At 52.5% G+C, this 17615-nt stretch overlaps 1 protein-coding gene across 8 annotated transcripts in view; it reads left to right on the top strand.

Moving 5' to 3' along the window:
* Window positions 1-399: 399 nt before the first annotated feature.
* Window positions 400-17615, top strand: part of NFIX (nuclear factor I X) — a 317800-nt gene continuing 300584 nt past the window's right edge. For all 8 annotated transcript variants that reach the window (XM_060252521.1, XM_060252519.1, XM_060252523.1 and 5 more), the window contains exon 1: window positions 400-435. In XM_060252521.1, the coding sequence (XP_060108504.1) occupies window positions 409-435 (27 nt within the window). In that variant the 5' untranslated portion in view covers window positions 400-408. The remainder of the gene's footprint in view (window positions 436-17615) is intronic.

The following is a 17615-nucleotide window of genomic DNA, read 5'->3' as shown; positions in this document are numbered from 1 at the left end:
CGTCGGGCGTGTGGGCGCTGGGGAGGAGGCTCCCTGGGGCGCGGCGGAGGAGGAGGCGCCGGGCGCGGGGAGGGGAGGGGCGGGCGGGGGGGGCGGGCGCGGCGCTCTGCTCCCCCCCCCGCCTCTCCCCGCCCGCCCGCCTCCCTCCCTCCCTCCCTCCCTCTCGCTGCCTGCCTGCCCGGCGCGGCTCTGGCGGCTCCCAAACTTTGTCTCAACTTTCACTTTCAGAGGCGGCGGCGGCGGCGGCGGCGAGAGGAGCGCGGAGGAGCCGCCTTGAGAGCAGCAGCAGCAGCAGCAGCCGGAGCGGGAGCCGGAGCCGCGGGAGCCGCCCGAGAGGAGCCCAGCCGGGCCGCCGGAGGAGCCATGCCGCTGCGCGCCCGCTGAGCGCCCCCTCCCGCGCCCGCCGCCATGTACTCGCCCTACTGCCTCACCCAGGTAAGGGGCGCCCGCGGCTCCTTTGTTGCTTGTGCGCGGCGCGGGGCTGGCGGGGGCGCCGACGGGCGAAGAGCTCCCTCTGCCCTCCCTCTCCTCTCCTCTCCTCTCCTCGGGTCGGGGCTGGGAACGGCCAGAGAGGGCAGGCCGGGGGCGCCCGGGAGGCGGCGGGGCTCGACGGGAGCCTCCCGCGCCCTCCCTTGAGGACACCTGCCCGGGGCGAGGGGGGCAGAGCCGGGCCCTCAAGCGGGGGCGGGAGCGGCTTCCCAAGGGGTCGGTCCCCCTCCCTCCAAGCCCCACTGGGAAAGTTGGGCGTCCTCTTTTCCCTGCGCGGGGGGGGGGGGGGAGGCGGCGGGCACAGGGCAGTGTTGGGGGGGGGGGTCGTGGTGGAGCCCCAGACCCGGCACGGGGGAGGGGGGGGACGAGGAAGGCGACAGTTGTGGGGCGGGGGAGACGGAACCTCGGCGTCCTTAAGCGCAAGACGGCTGCGCCTCTTCGCCCGCCTGCGATGGTGGTGGGGATGATGGTGGGGGGGGGGGGGGGTGGCAGCTCTTCCTCCGGGGGGTCGCCCTGCCCATCCCATTCCCCCCCCCCCCCCGTCCGCAGCAGCAGCGCGAGGATTGCCCCGCTCCGGCTGGGGCAGCTTCGGGACCGCCGCAAGGAGCCGGAGCGCGGGAGAGCCGCGCGCCTCGGCTGCTCTGCTGTGCCCGGGAGGGCGCCTCCAGCCCGGCTTCTCCTCCTCCTCCTCCTCGCCAGCTGCCCTGCCTTGCCTAGGCGGGCAGCTTTGGGGGGGCGCGCCGAGAGAGCCGCGCTGCGGTGGGCAGGCAGGCCGCCCCGTCGGGCAAGAGGAGGACAGAGCGGGGGCCCGGCCGGGAGAGACCGCAGCCCGCCTCGCTCCCCTCGCTCTCCGCCTGCCCGCCGACGCCAAGGAACGCCGCTTTGCACCGGCCCAACGTTTGCAACTCGCTGCTGCGAGGCAGTGGACGGCGGGGTCCGGGAAGCGGCGTGCAAGAGGTCTGCTCAGCCCTGGGCCACTCGGTCGCCGGAGCTCGGCGAAGACGGCCGGCTGGAAGAGCGCGCGGCCCGCCTGCCTTGCAGGGAACCACGTCCCGGGCATTTTACTTTCGCTTTGCTCCAGCCCTCTTGCGGCGGGAAGACCGAGGAGGCCGGGCCGCTTCTGACACCCTCCGGGAGGCTGCTCCCCCCCCCCCCCCCCGAGAGAGGCAGGGGGCTCCTGCCAGGCATGTGCCTCGAGGCCTACATTACAGGGCTGCGCGTTGGGTTCGGGGGTTGGAGGGGGGGATGCCTCCCTCCAGCTCTCTCTGTGTGCTCTGGCCCAGCCTGGCCAACTCCATTGGGGATTTATATATATATATATATATATATATATATATGTGTGTGTGTGTGTGTGTGATTTTATATAAACACACACACGCATATATTGAGGTTGGTGGGGCCAACTCAATTTGTGATTATACACACGCACACACACACATATATACACCCACACACCCAGGACCTCTGTGCAGATTTATTAAATTAAAAATAATAATTTCAGGGTAGTCCCCCCCCCCTTACTTCACCCAGTTTGGAAGGCTCCATCCTAAAACAGGAGCACAAAAAAGCAGCATAGCGTCGGAAGGCAGGGCAGCCCCTCGGTTTCCTGGGGAATAAAAATGAAACTCCCACCAGGGATGACTGAGGGATCTCCCCGCTTCCGTGGCCTGTGGGACATTTGTGTCTAGGACTGTGGCCTTCCATGCATGTGGTGGCCCCCCCTCCCCGGCCTCTGGCGGGCCAGTCTAGCCGTCTGGGTGCAGGCCAGCCGTGTCTGTGTGGCAGCCTGGGTTTCGGGGGCCGTTTTGGAGAAAGAGACCATTCGGGTGTTGCTTCGGCGTTCAGTCCTTTGCTTTTTGTCCTGCCCTTGGGTGGATGCCAAGGCAGGGAGTCCGGTTTCGTTTCTGCCTCTGGGAAGGAAAACCTTGAGGTCCTTGAAAGAGCTGCCCTTTATTTGTGCCCGATGAATTAAACAAACTCTGGCAAAGGCCGAGAAGAGGAGCTTCCCCACTTCCCCTCTTGGAGCTGGAGTCCTTTTGTCAGGATTCTGAGGCCTAGCATTTGGTTTCCCCGGGTGGATATTCCTGTCTGCGTCCCATGGCACCCCCTTTCCGCAGGCTGCATTCCACTGGATTAAGCAATGCTTTTCTCCCATCCTCACCACCCTTCCCTCTTGCCCTGCTGGGGCCCGGCCCCGATCCAAGTTGCTTCCTGCCATTTCTTCCAGCGGGAGTCTCGCTTGCTGAACTTCAGAGGGCTGGTCTGGGCCCAAGTTGCCGTGGAGCCAACATTTCTCTTTTGCACCGAGAGAGAGTGGAGTCATTCCCGGACTCCTCAGCTGTGTGAGTGGGCAGCTGCTTCTGTGGTCGAGGAGAACACTTGCCGCTTTCCCATCTCGGTGCTTTCACCTGGTGCGCGGCCACCCTCTGCTCCCTGGAAAGACGTTGCTTAAAGCACTGGCTTTTTTTGCAGAGATGTGGAATTGCCAGCAATAGCGGAGGCTAACGTGGAATCACCGCTTTTCATGTAGAATATTGGTTTGAGGGGAGGGGAGTCATGCTGCAAAGGAGACGTGTGTGTGGATGACAGGGTGTGCATGCCTACGCGCAAATTTAGCGTGCTTTTGCAAGACTTCTGAAAGATATTATACCTGGGCCATGCATTATTGTATAATTATTATTGTTGGTGCAGCACAGTGTGAACAGCCAGAGTGCATAATATCCCCACAATCTGAACCGTTGATTTCCTCATTCGTTCGGATCCAGATCTATTTTAGAAACCTGCCTGCTTTTTTTTTTAAATTTTAGATATGCAAAACTGAAGCACCTAGATACATAAAGTCTGACGCGTTTACCAGTTTGTGTTAAATCTGAGTGATTTTATGTTATTAGGATTTCTTACAATATGTTACAGTGCAGATAGGATATCTGGTATGTGGAAGTAGGCCTGCAGGTAACACACACCTGTATACAACACACACCTATTCCTCCCCCCCGCCCCAGCCCCTTCTACTGTGTCATGAGAACATTCTTCCAAACTAATTCTAGCTAGACTTTGTGAGTTTCCTGGACAACAGCCTGCTCAGTGGAGACCGCGTAGCCCCTCTGCATGGCGCTTGCTGTGCCTACTGTTGCGGATTCTGTTTGTGCATGCAGTGGGGTGGCAGAGTGCGACCCAAACCATTTGTGTCCTGCAGGCCTTGGCCAAAACATGTTCCCACCTCCCAGAAGTTTCACAGCTCTGTTGGAGAGGTGCTCTCTGAGATTCTTTGCAGCACACGCAGACATGCCCATCTCTCGGGTCGCACCTAACTGTTCAGACCTACTCTGCAAAACTGCTGGGGTCTCAGGACACACCTTTTGGATGGCGGGCTGTTTCCTGGGCACCCCCAAGAAGATAGTTGCTCTCTGCAGGCCCCAGCGCAGTCGACCCAAGTGTTGGACTGGCTTGCAGTCTTGCTAGAAAGAAGGGCACGCAACATCCACCTGCGTCCTTTAAAGGTAGAGCAGTTCAGAAACATCGTTATGGAAAACCTAGTTTATTGTGCATTCCTAACGGGTATTCCTAACAAAATGCTCGTGTTAGATAATGTTTTAATGCGTGTATCAAATTTTACAATGTTTGTGCACATGGACCATGGCATGAGTAAGAAGATATTCTTTTAAAAAATTTTTAGGATACGCTGGTTTCTCTTCAGATCGCATCAATCTTTCACCTTTTACTAAAGGTTTCTGTGGATGGTTAAAAATGTAGGTATCAATGTGAGGAAGCATAGGAAGACTTGGCTGTAGGCACTATCGAGGCCTTCCAAGGAATTTGCAAACTTTACTAAACCCTGAAAAGCCACATCTTAATCCCACATTCTAGACTTGGTGGATTTTTTAAAAATTAGGATGTTTCATTCCCTTCGGCTGAGGATCATTTTCTATTTTAACATTTCTCACTTGCTCCATTTCAAAGCCTTGGGACTTTGCAATTAAAGACACACAAAACATGCAAGAAACAGGTAAAGCTTATATTTATTGGAGGAGTCATCGTCCCTCCCTCCCCCCCCACCAAACTGTGGGCCATGAAAATCTGGCTTCAATAATATGAAGAAGGCCTTTCTCCGAGTTTTAAAAATCCAAAGGCAAAACTTTGGGAAACTCCATTGTTTGCCAAGAAGGAACTTGAAGGAGGAACACAATGGTGTGTGGAGGCTGTCCGGCCGATCGCTCCCTTGGCTCCGTTTCAAGAGATTGTTTGCAGTGCAAAAATATAACCTTCTCTGGCAGTGCAGGAGAGAATTGGGCCTCTGTGTTTCTCAAGCTTTCCTCTGTGTGCTGCTGGAATGCCCAGCGCCTGTCTCTCCTTAGCCAGCGGGAAAGAGTTCTCCCCAAATGTAAAGCTTTTCGCCTTGCCGTAGCTGCAGGGCCGAAGTGCCCAAACTGAGCTGTGGGCCTTCCCGGTTGTCTGAGGGATCCCTTTTTGAGCGCATATGCATGTACCCCAGTGCAAGTCAGCCCAATCTCTCCCGTTTCCCTTAGAGAGATCTGAATGTGCTCTGTTTTTAGTTGGATATTATTCTGTTGCAGTGAAACTTGAGTTTCATTCCCTTCGTTGCTTTCGCTTTCAAGGAGAATTTTGCTAGCCGTGTGTCATGCGTGTTTGAATGCGGACGGTAACATGTATAACTTGGAGCAGCCAGCAAAGGCTGTGAGGAGAACTCCCCGTCCGGAGGGGAACGGAGAGTAGCCATGAATCCCTGCTCAAAAAAAGACGAAAGCAAACAATGCACAGAGAGAGAAAGGGAATCTGGAATTAGGGAGCCTATAAATAAACATTTATGCAGTGTTGGGACCAGCATTCAGGTGAGTTTACAAACAATTCATTAAGATATTTATAAACTTTCACAGTTTGGGGCTATCAATAGAAACTTAATTGAAAACTGTAAACAACTTTTCCTTTTCATTGGAACTACAGCTTCGTAAAATGGGCTGCTTCGTGGCTTTTGGGGAGACGCGAACGACGGCATCTTCTGATAGCTCTTGTTGTTGATTGGGTCGTTTCCTGCTCCATCTCTGCTGCAGCCTTCCCTTTTCAAAGTGCTTTTAAAAAAAAATTACTGTCAGCATTAGGGTGTCATTCCCTAATTTTATAGGAACAGGCCGCGTATCTTAGGGGCTGGATTGCATATGCTTGCATAAGCTGTAAGTGCAGCCATAAATCTATATACAGTCCATATTGCAATAGGTATCGTTCAAGAACAGCACTCTTAATTGTGCGGTTTGTACATACAGAGACTCACTGGCACACGTGTCTGTGTGAGCTGTGGATATGGCGCAGGTCTGATTCCGTGTGAGGGAGGGGAGGCCCGAGCCCAGGGATACTTGAAGGAACCTTTTTTGGGGGGGGGGGGGCAACTGCAGGAGAACTCTGGCATCTTCTCTCTGTCCGTCTGAGTTTTTGTCATGGGTTTAATTTAAAATGGTATAGAAGGGAATTGTCATGATCCGCCAGCCGTAACTTTCGGAAGTGGCCCATTGCTTTTAACAGAACTTAAAAGTGGGAGTTGGACACTTACATACATTGACATGCCTGCTTTTGCTATTCTTTCCTTTTGGCTTGTCTTGTCCTGTTTTCCTGTCCGATTGTCTTTATTTTCGTGCGTGGCATAGACATTTGATACACCAACTGGGCATGTGAACAGAGGCACGCGTGCTCTTTTTTAACCTCGATGTCATGCGCAGTTCGGTCACCTGAAGCACACCACGTTCACTTGGCCACTCCGCCTTTCCCCCGAACTCATGCCTAGGCGTCCATCTTGGCCCGACTCTTCTCCTCCTCTCTCAGCGGCCTCCCCTCCTCTCGGGCCTGGTATGTGGTGCCGCTCAGACACTTTCTGCGGACAGATCCTGCATTTTAGGGCAGCTTTCGCAGACTCGTGTTGGATCTCGCCGATCAAAAGCCCGCCCATATGCCGAAACCCTCTGCAGCGAGGGCTTGTTTATCCGAGCTCTGATTCTCCAAATAACTCATTTATCCAGAATGAGGTCATGGTCCCAAGGGAACGGCAAATATGGCAGGAGGCCCTCGCCTGATCGCAGGCCCCGCTAGTCTTCATTAAGTCCACGTCCCCTAATTTTGTTTAGCTAACCATTGCCTTGCCTCGCAGTGACGGCCAGCTCTTCAGGCCTCCCCCTCATTTCAAACGCCTCTCGTGCGAATTTCTCCTTTCCCAGATTTTGATTTCTGAACATTCGTAGAGGTTCGGCTCAAACCCAAGGAGCGGCTGACGGGGTTCCCTTGATTGCCTCGAAGTTTTCAGGGCTGGGGGGAAGGGAGTTGCCGGGAGAGGAGACGGGCAGGGAGCAGTCCTCTTCCCCACCCCTCCGCCTCGACATGTGCCAAGTGCAAACGTCCCCACAGTTGCAGTGGGGAAGGAGGCAACCACCCCCAAGTCCACAGGCCTCATCCATTATGTATCTCTTTCCCATATGCCAAGGAAGGCTGCCAGTGGCTCTGGGACAAGTGCTCCCCCCTCTGTCCCCGTCCCCCCCACTTCTGGGCCTGCATCTAAACGCCAAGGCGAGGTAGAAACCAGGCCCTTGAAAAAGGCCATCCCTCGGAAATTCTTCATCACGGCTTTAGGTTTTTCTGGTTGTTGCTCCCCATTAGGTGCCTTTTGAGAAGGTGCAGCAGACAATGCAGCCTCTCCAGCCCCCGACCGCGTGAACGAGGGGTGTGGAATTAACGAGATGGCATGGCCTCATTCATCCCCATGGCCCCGGGGCACGTCCGGAACCACCGGTTGGGGAAAGGAGGGGCAGCTTAGATAGGATTGCTGTCTGACGTCGGCCTGACTAGGAGTCCAGGATCTCTGAGACGAGGGGATAACAGAAGGGCCTCGCTTGGCGGGGGCAGAATTCTTGGCAGGGCGCCAAGAGGGTTTGACTTTGGAAGTGGTCAGTGTGGATCTGGAAAGTGAAAGTGTGTGTGTGTGTGGGGGGGAGTTCCCCTCATGGTGCTTTGCTAGGAGAGCACGGCAAGCGGCAGCCCATTAAATGTCCATGGAGAACAAAGTTAGCACCCGGCAGCCAGAAAAGCCACTGGGACTGTTTCTGGAGGACGACGTTTTTAGACAAAGTCTGCTTATTTTTCTTGAGGCCACCACTTCAAAATCTTCTGCTGCCCACTCCTTTTTCTTGAGAATCAGGCATTTATGGCCATTCTGGCGGCACAGGGGAGCAGTGCCATGCGTGGCAGACTCCCCGGAGGACACTTCAGGGTCCAGGCACCGTTCTGCTGGCATGCTTTCCGCTCACGTAGATGCACCATTGCAGGTCGCGCGTCCAGCCAGCTCTGTAGGCCCCAAGCTCCAGATCTTGCTTCCCAAGCAAACACAGGACTTGTAGAAAGTAGAACAAGACTAGGGCCCATCTTTAACTTTGGCTGCTCTGCCTTCTGCTCTGGCCCCACTGGTGGGCCTCCTGATGGCACCTGGTTTATTTGGCCACTGTGTGACACAGCGTGTGGACTGGATGGGCCTGATCCAACATGGCTTCTCTTATGTTTTTATATCTGGGCAGTGATGCTCTATAGTCTTGGTGCTGGGGGGCATAGTGGAAGGGCTTCTAGTGCCTGGCTCTTTGCTGAGCAGACAGGCTAAAACGGATAAAAGGAAGTCCTTCTTCACCCAAAGGGTGATTAACATGCGGAATTCACTGCCACAGGAGGTGGCGGCGGCCACAAGTATAGCTACCTTCAAGAGGGGTTTGGATAAAAATATGGAGCACAGGTCCATCAGTGGCTATTAGCCACAGTGCGTGTGTATATATAATAATAAATAAATAAAATTTTATTTATACCCCGCCCTCCCCACCGAGGCAGGCTAAAATGTTTTGCCACTGTGTGACACAGAGTGTTGGACTGGATGGGCCGTTGGCCTGATCCAACATGGCTTCTCTTATGTTCTTATGGCTCCACTGGTGGACCTCCTGATGGCATCTGATTTATTTGACTACTGCGTGACACAGAGTGTGGACTGGATGGGCCTGATCCAACATGGCTTCTCTTATGTTCTTATATCTGGGGCAGTGATGCTCTGTATTTTTGGTACTTGGGGGGGCACAATGGGTGGACTTCTAGTGTCCTGGCCCCACTGGTGGACCTCCTGATGGCACCTGGTTTATTTGGCCACTGTGTGACACTGAGTGTTAGACTGGATGGGCCACTGGCCTGATCCAACATGGCTTCTCTTATGTTCTTCTCTCAGAGACATCAGGACCCTCCCTGAGAGACTGCCATTTTCCTGTCAAAATCCTAGTCATTTCTTATTTAGAATGGAAGCTTTCATGTGCTAGAAGCACCCTTCATCAGACAGTAGGATGGAATGGCAAACAGTCCTAAATATAGAGAAAGTGGGCAGTGAATCAGTATGCAAAATCATGGAAATGGTTTTTAGCAGATTAAAAGCATCACAGGTTGGGGCCCAGCGACTGCCAGTCTGTGTAGACCGGGCTAAAACAACAAAAACAGTAATAAACATCAGAATAGCAGATTGATGCCCATGTCATTAAGTATCCTGCAATAGATAAGAGCAGGCCTCCGATTCAGCGGGAGCTCACAGGAGCACAGCTCCTGAACCTTTCTGAGAGTTCCACCTCCTCCTTCCCACCTTGTCCATTGAACAGTAGGTGCAGCTGCATAACAATCCCTGGATGAGCTCCACCACCTATTTTTCTACAAAACGACCCCTGGATAATGGTCTGCTGTGATGTTGGCTGTGGGTTAAAAGAGGGCATAAGGTTTTCAGAGGCTTAATTTAAACATGTAACAGACGTGGAAAAAACTTTTCCATCATTTTGCATCCTAATTCACTGCCCACTTTCTCTGTATTTAGGACTGCTGGCCATTTCATCCTACTGTCTGATGAAGCGTGCTTCTAGCACACGAAAGCTTACCTTCTGAATAAAAGTTGGTTGGTCTTAAAGGGGATACTGGACTCCTGCTTTGTTCTACTGCCTACCTGGATCTAGTCCTTTCTTGTATGCAACGAATAGCCATGTCTCTGTTTTCCCATGTATTTGTTTCTTTTAAGAAGTCAGCTGAATGATCGGTGGCAAGGGCCGGCGTTCGGATATTAAAGAGATGGGGAGCAGAGAGGAAGGCATCAGGGCTGTGGGCTTCGTAATGGAAGAGCAGCCAAGTTTTCTCAAAGCAAACCACTTTTCCAACAGACTTCCTCCTGGGGAAAAAGAGTGGGGTTTTCTCTGGACTTGTCCCTCCCTCCCAGCTCTCCATATTCCCTCTGTTGAGCCGGTGGTTAAAAATGCATTGTGCACTGAATGAAAGAAATTCGGAAAGTGGAAACGTGGATAACTATAAATTTATAATTTGCACTCGCTGGGATTTGTGTCCAGCAAGCTTGAGTGACTGTCTCGATCGGAGCAGCTTTCTCTGTGGCTCAACGGCTGTGGGGGTTTGGAGTGCAGGAATCCTGCCCGCTTCCTTCAGGGGTGGGGACGGGGGGGGGGTGCAGAGAAGCGCAGATGAACCCCAACAGAAGAAGAGAAGGGACCGGAGAACAAAAGAGGCAAATGGAGCCAACGCCCAAGCGCACACAGAGAGAACTTCCTGCCAATTTCTGGTTTGGCTGATTTTAACAAATCCATTAATAGAAGATGAATCCTCACTGAAATGTTTGGAGCTCATCAGGATGTGCAGGCTTAACTCTACTCCGGCAAAGACTTTTCAGAGATTTCACCAGCCTTGGATCGGGGCCCCGTGCCCTGAGTGCCTTGGTGAAACAGGAATGTTACAGGAGGCGCTATGTCTATTGCGGCCTGAAAAAATATGGAAGGATCTGCTTTCATCTGGACAAAAGGGATTGTCTCTTTTCTTCCCGGGGGGTGGGGGGGCGTGGGAATGGGCACGTGCAGATGGCGGCTCGTCTGGTTTGGTAAAGGATCCGTGGGTCCAGGATGGGCACAACCCCCATCTTAAACCAGCCCTATCAAATAGAGGAGATTATTTATATTTAATGGTGGAGCTTGCACCACATTTCTCTCCTGATAATTTTGACATTTGTATGTCAAGTGCCTCGTCACTTATTGACAGGTATATGTTTTCTATTTGTCTACCTGTTTAAAATAAGTAGAAAGGCCGTATTACTAGATAGATGCAGGACAAATACATCTGCTGATCTATGACGGACAATTGTCCAAAGTGGAAGACTTCAGCAGTGCTGCAGGAGCTTTGGGTTGTGTCCTTTGCAGAGGCCGGCTGTTTCCTGCAAAGCAGCGACCTGCAAGAAACAAGAGAAACGTTTTCCTCCAAGGGTTCGGGAGGAGCGCTGAGCTGTGGTGGCACTTCCTCTGCTGATGGCATCATGTCCTCTCCCCGGCCCACTTTGGCTGGACACACAGAGCTGTTCCGCAGGCAGGGTATTTTGGCCCACCAGTTCTCACGACGCCTTCAGAAGGGGCTCTGAAAGCTTCTGCGTGGCACCTCTTTCTTTCAGTGGGGCTTGCCCAGAAGAATATCTGGCGGATTCTGTCCCGAGGTGTTTTGGAGCCTCTGTCAGGACACCTCAGGGCTGTTCTGCTTGTCAGAGAAGCGGCTGGTTCCTTCAGAACTGGATGCTTCTGCAGGCGTGCAGGTTCCAGTCAGTGGAGAGAAGGCAACTCTCATGGTTTGTAGGGGGCTGACAATGCCTGCCCTCTGCTGCAAGGGCAAGGAACCCCACGGTGTGGCTAGTGGGCGGCCCAAGCAGCAATTCAGAGAGTTTTGTGTTTGTGCCGTCACGTGGCAGCCAACTCATGGAGACTGCCATAGGGCAGGGCTGTGGAACTCAGAAGAACATAAGAGAAGCCATGTTGGATCAGGCCAATGGACCATCCAGTCCAACACTCTGTGTCACATAAGAACATAAGAGAAGCCCTGTTGGATCAGGCCAGTGGCCCCTCCAGTCCAACACTCTGTGTCACATAAGAACATAAGAGAAGCCCTGTTGGATCAGGCCTGTGGCTCATCCAGTCCAACACTCTGTGTCACATAAGAACAGAAGAGAAGCCCTGTTGGATCAGGCCAATGGCCCATCCAGTCCAACACTCTGTGTCACATAAGAACATAAGAGAAGCCATGTTGGATCAGGCCAGTGGCCCCTCCAGTCCAACACTCTGTGTCACATAAGAACATAAGAGAAGCCTTGTTGGATCAGGCCAATGGCCCATTCAGTGCAACACTCTGTGTCACACAGTGGCCAATATATGTGTGTGTGTGTACACACACACACAGATATATAATAATAATAATAATAATAATAATAACAACAACTTTATTTTTATATCCCGCCCTCCCCCGCCGAAGCGGGCTCAGGGCGGCTAACAGACATGGGGATCCCATGATTCATAAAACAATGTAAACAATTTAAATATATCAATTGCATAATAGATTTTTAAAATAGATAAAATGTATAAAATGGGTGCTAAATACTGTAATCATAATATCCACAAGATGGCTAGATGTCAGATTAATCGGGTTCTATCTCGAAAGCAAGCTGGAAAAGAAATGTTTTGCAAGCCCTGCGGAATTGGTTCAGGTCCCGCAGGGCTCGCACCATCTCTGGAAGGTGGTTCCACCAACGAGGGGCCATCACTGAGAAGGCCTGCTCTCTAGTAGCCTTCAACCTGGCATCTCTTGGCCCAGGGATTGTTAGTAAGTTCTGAGAGCTAGATCTCAGTGCTCTCTGGGGCACATATATATATATATACTGTAGCTAATAGCCACTGATGGACCTCTGCTCCATATTTTTATCCAATCCCCTTTTAAAGCTGGCTGCTTGTAGCTGCCACCACCTCCTGCGGCAGTGAATTCCACATGTTAATCACCCTTTGGGTGAAGGAGGACTTCCTTTTATCCATTTTAACCCGACTGCTCAGCAATTTCATTGAATGCCCACGAGTTCTTGTATTGTGAGAAAGGGAGAAAAGGACTTCTTTCTCTACTTTCTCCATCCCATGCATAATCTTGTAAATCTCTATCATGTCACTCCGCAGTCGACGTTTCTCCAAGCTAAAGAGCCCCAAGCGTTTTAACCTTTATCCTTTTTGAGGTGTGGTGACCAGAATTGGATATAGTATTCCAAATGAGACCGCACCATCGATTTATACAAGGGCATTATGATACTGGCTGATTTGTTTTCAATTCCCTTCCTAATAATTCCCAGCATGGCGTTGGCCTTTTTTATTGCAATCGCACACTGTCTTGACATTTTCAGTGAGTTATCTACCACGACCCCAAGATCTCTCTCTTGGTCAGTCTCTGCCAGTTCACACGCCATCGACTTGTATTTGTAGCTGGGATTCTTGGCTCCAATGTGCATTACTTTGCACTTGGCCACAATGAACCGCATCTGCCACGTTGACGCCCACTCACCCAGCCTCAACAGATCCCTTTGGAGTTCCTCACAATCCTCTCTGGTTCTCACCACCCTGAACAATTTAGCGTCATCTGCAGACTTGGCCACTTCACTTCATAGAATCCTAGAATTGGAAGGGACCTCTAGGGTCATCTAGTCCAACCTCCTGCACAATGCAGGAAACTCACAAACCCCTCCCCCTACATTCACAGGATCTTCATTTGCTTAACTCATTTGTTATGAGGGCCGGATCTGTCATAAATGAGGCCTTGCTGACCTGGGCTGGGTGTGTCATGAAATGTAACTCCAGGTAGCAGAGATATAAACTTGATAAAGGACACAGACAAACACAACTAAAGATTTTTTTTAAAAAACAACAACCTTAAAACATGGTTAAAACAGCACTCCTGCAATATTTTGTTGATTTAACAGTCTGTTATAACTGACACCTCTTGTTGTGAATTATTGCATCAAAAACGGGATACAAAACTGGAAGAGGCTTAGGATCTGTTAGGGGCTAGGAGGGATCTCCGTGCTTTTGGACGTCCTTTGATCTCACTGGACACCTGAGAGACAAGTCACAACTCTTCCTGCTTTGCAGTTTGGGAACTGAGCTTAACAGGCTTCATCTCGGCCGCTACTGACCTGCAGCTTTTTTGGGGGGGTGGGAGTGGGGAGACTGCGATGCTTATCGGAGCCTCATTCCATGGGCCGGTCCTGCTTCATTGGGGGGGCGGGGGGAGGGAAGGACAGCTGGCTGAAGAAACTGACTGGCAAGGGAAATCCATTCTGACTGCAGAGGGCTTTGTGCCAGGCCTTTGTTTGCATCCGTGGTCCAGCGGTCCAGGCTGAAGAAGGACAATCTCTTTCAGCCCGGCTGCTTGGCTTCCCTCTCCGAATCTGGGAGTGGGCGGGTGGAAGGGCACTCTGCAAGCCAGCTGGGATGCCCTGAGAAAGAGGCTTCTTTCTGCTGCCCCCTGCAGGGCTTTGCTCTCCTCCACCACCAGGTTGGGGGGCAGGGCGGGTCACTCTGCTCGGGCGGCATTGCCCCTGTCAGATGCTCTAGACCATTTGGGTCTAGAGTTTTTTTTCCTGGGAGGGGGGCGCTTCCTGTTTCTGCTGGGTATGCAAAGGATGTGAAAGAGGGGGAGGGGACCTCTGGAGGAGGAGGGTGTGGCTTCTCCCCCATGATTTGCTGTTTTTATTTTTATTTAGACTATTTATATTCGGCCCTATCCCACAAAGGGCTCAGGGTAGATAACAACATTATAGGAAAGGAAAGGTCCTCTGTGCAAGCACCAGTCGTTTCCGATTCTGGGGTGACGTTGCTTTCACAACGTTTTCACGGCAGACTTTTTACAGGGTGGTTTGCCCTTGCCTTCCCCAGTCCTCTACACTCCCCCCCCCCCAGCAAACTGGGGACTCATATGACCGACCTCGGAAGAATGAAAGGCTGAGTCAACCTTGGGCCGGCTACCTAAACCAGCTTCCGCCGGGATTGAACTCAGGTCATGAGCACAGAGCTCCTTCTGCAGTGCTGCAGCTTTACCACTGCGCCACGGGGCTCTAAACAACATTACAAAAACAGTATAAATAACAATGAGAACATATATCAATAAACCAATGCAGTTTTATCATAAGCAATCATAAATCATGGCTCAATAGGGGAGGGACGGTGGCTCAGTGGTAGAGCATCTGCTTGGGAAGCAGAAGGTCCCAGGTTCAATCCCCGGCATCTCCAAAAAAGGGTCCAGGCAAATAGGTGTGAAAAGCCTCAGCTTGAGACCCTGGAGAGCCGCTGCCAGTCTGAGAAGACAACACTGACTTTGATGGACCAAGGGTCTGATTCAGTATAAGGCAGCTTCATATGTTCATATGTTCAATTGGGCACATGTGATATAGATGAAGGATCTGGCACAGTCAAGAGGTAGTTTAATATTACAGCAGAGATGGTACCGCAGCAGAGGGCTGGCTGGCGGGACGGAACGCCCGGTAGAGGAGAGTGTTGCTGGGAGCAGAAGTGCAGGTGGGGACAGCCTTGAGGGCTGCAGGCAGCCATCGTTTTGCTGGCCTTAAACCTCCACAAGGCTCAACAGGAACCCACTGGGCAGAATCTCTTCCCTTCCCTCCCTTGACACCACGTGGCCATGTTACCTTCCTGACAGTGGCGCCGGATGTAGCTAAAGCCCGTTTGGTGTAGTGGTGAAGTGTGCGGAGTCTTATCTGGGAGAACCGGGATTCCCCCCTCCTTCATTTGCAGCTGCTGGAATGGCCTTGGGTCAGCCAGAGCTCTTGTAGGAGTTGTCCTTGAAAGGGCAGCTGCTGTGAGAGCCCTCTCAGACCCACCCATCTCACAGGCTGTCTGTTGTGGGGGGGAGAACATCTAGGAGATTGTGAGCCGCTTTGAGTCTCTGATTCAGAGAGAAGGGCGGGGTATAAATCTGCAGTTGCCGTCTCCTTCTTGGTATTTGTGTCTGGCTGCAATCCCCCTGTTAAATGCTGGGCTCAAAGCATCAGAGTAAAACAGGAACCATGCTTTATTGATAAGTAACTTCCGAAGACAAAATGGTGGGGCCGCCGCCCCACTTATATACATACAGAGAGCCACCCCCCACGTCCCCATTCCAAATCACAGCAGTCGAGCTTTGTGCCAGAACTGCTCATTGTTTCATCCTAGGAGTCCAGATCTCAGAATACATCGCAGAGTTTCAAACGTTTCTGCGGTAACCCGGGCGCGCAAAAGCTTTCCGCCAAACATAAGAGCCCAGTATGTAACACCCCCAATGCTGCTGGCTAGGGCAGAAGGCACCGGACTGGGAAAGGCTGGGCTGCCCCCTTTCTCCTCCTCGCCACCTGGCTGGGATTTCTGGCCCACTGGCAGAGGCCAGCCTGGCCCCAGACGGTCGTGGTCCTGACCAGGGACCAGAGATCCAGAGTCCAAAGGGGGTGGCTGGGCAGCGCGATTTCCTCTGAGTCTTTGGGATTCAGAATGCCTATAACCTCCTGGTGGGTTAGGAAGATGAATGGGGTGAGGCCGGCCCGGCCCATATGTGCCGGAGGTGAAGGAACTGGCGCCTCCCATGCTGTGTGGAAGCTGTCTGAGCTCAAGCAGCATTCACAGGGGCTGGGGCCATGGCTTGCTGTATCCCCGCCCCCCCGCCACTGATCTCTGAACTGGGCAAAGGCTTGGTGTGGTGCCGCTCACCAGGGCTGGTCCTGACACAGCGGTCCCCAACCTTTTTGGCACCAGGGACTGGTTTTGTGGAAGACAATTTTTCTACGGCCCAGGGATGGGGGTGGGGTATGGTTTTGGAATGATCCAATTGCGCACTTTATTTTGATGTGGTGCTTAAGTGTGTCGACTCTTATCTGGGAGAACTGGGTTTGATTTTTCACTCCTCCACTTGCCACTGCTGGAATGGCCTTGGGTCAGCCAGAGCTCTCTTATCTGGGAGAACCGGGTTTGATTCCCCCCTCCTTCACCTGCAGCTGCTGGAATGGCCTTGGGTCAGCCAGAGCTCTCTTATCTGGGAGAACCAGGTTTGATTCCCCACTCCTCCACTTGCAGCTGCTGGAATGGCCTTGGGTCAGCCAGAGCTCTCTTACCTGGGAGACCTGGGTTTGATTCCCCACTCCTCCACTTGCAGCTGCTGGAATGGCCTTGGGTCAGCCAGAGCTCTCTTATCTGGGAGAACCGGGTTGGATTCCCCACTCCTCCACTTGCACCTGCTGGAATGGCCTTGGGTCAGCCAGAGCTCTCTTACCTGGGAGACCCGGGTTTGATTCCCCCCTCCTTCACCTGCAGCTGCTGGAATGGCCTCGGGTCAGCCAGAGCTCTCTTATCTGGGAGAACCGGGTTTGATTCCCCACTCCTCCACTTGCAGCTGCTGGATGGACTTGGGTCAGCCAGAGCTCTCTTATCTGGGAGAACCGGGTTTGATTCCCCACTCCTCCACTTGCACCTGCTGGAATGGCCTTGGGTCAGCCAGAGCTCTCTTATCTGGGAGAACCGGGTTTGATTCCCCACTCCTCCACTTGCACCTGCTGGAATGGCCTTGGGTCAGCCAGAGCTCTGGCAGGAGTTGTCCTTGAAAGGGCAGCTGCTGGGAGAGCTCTCTCGGCCCCACCCACCTCACAGGGTGTCTGTTGTGGGGGAGGAAGATAAAGGAGACTGTGAGCCACTCTGAGATTTGGAGTGGAAGGCGGGATATAAATCTAATATTGTCTTATTATTATTATTACGACTACATTGTAACATATAATGAAATAATTATACAGCTCACAGCCCAGTTGCTAACAGGCCACGGACCGGTATTGGTCCAGGCCCCGGGGGTTGTGGATCCCTGCTGTGATGTTGTGGGAGGGCTGGCTTGGTGCCCCTCCAGCTCTGGGGTGAGCATGTGGGCCGACTAGAAGGGCACATGGGGGGGCTTTCTTAGTGGGGGGCGCTCTTTCCAAGACTCCTGTCTGGGGTTGGCCAGCTGACCTTGTTTCAGTGGCTATTTTTAATGAAGTTTTGATTTCCAGGATTGTTCTTTATAACTGTGATCACTGGGATTTTTAAATGGCGCATTGTTACCCTTGACGCATGGGTAGCGATGGGAGGGCAGTATAGACAATTTTAAAATGAATTATTATCAGGGGATCGTGACTTCTTCTGGTCCATACAAAAGAATCTGTATCTCTGGAGTTTAATCCCCAGTTCTGTTTGAATTCATGGCCTACG

This window comes from Heteronotia binoei, chromosome 13, assembly GCF_032191835.1.
Source record: "Heteronotia binoei isolate CCM8104 ecotype False Entrance Well chromosome 13, APGP_CSIRO_Hbin_v1, whole genome shotgun sequence".
Taxonomy (NCBI): domain Eukaryota; kingdom Metazoa; phylum Chordata; class Lepidosauria; order Squamata; family Gekkonidae; genus Heteronotia; species Heteronotia binoei.
This window is presented reverse-complemented; position numbering and strand designations above follow the sequence as displayed.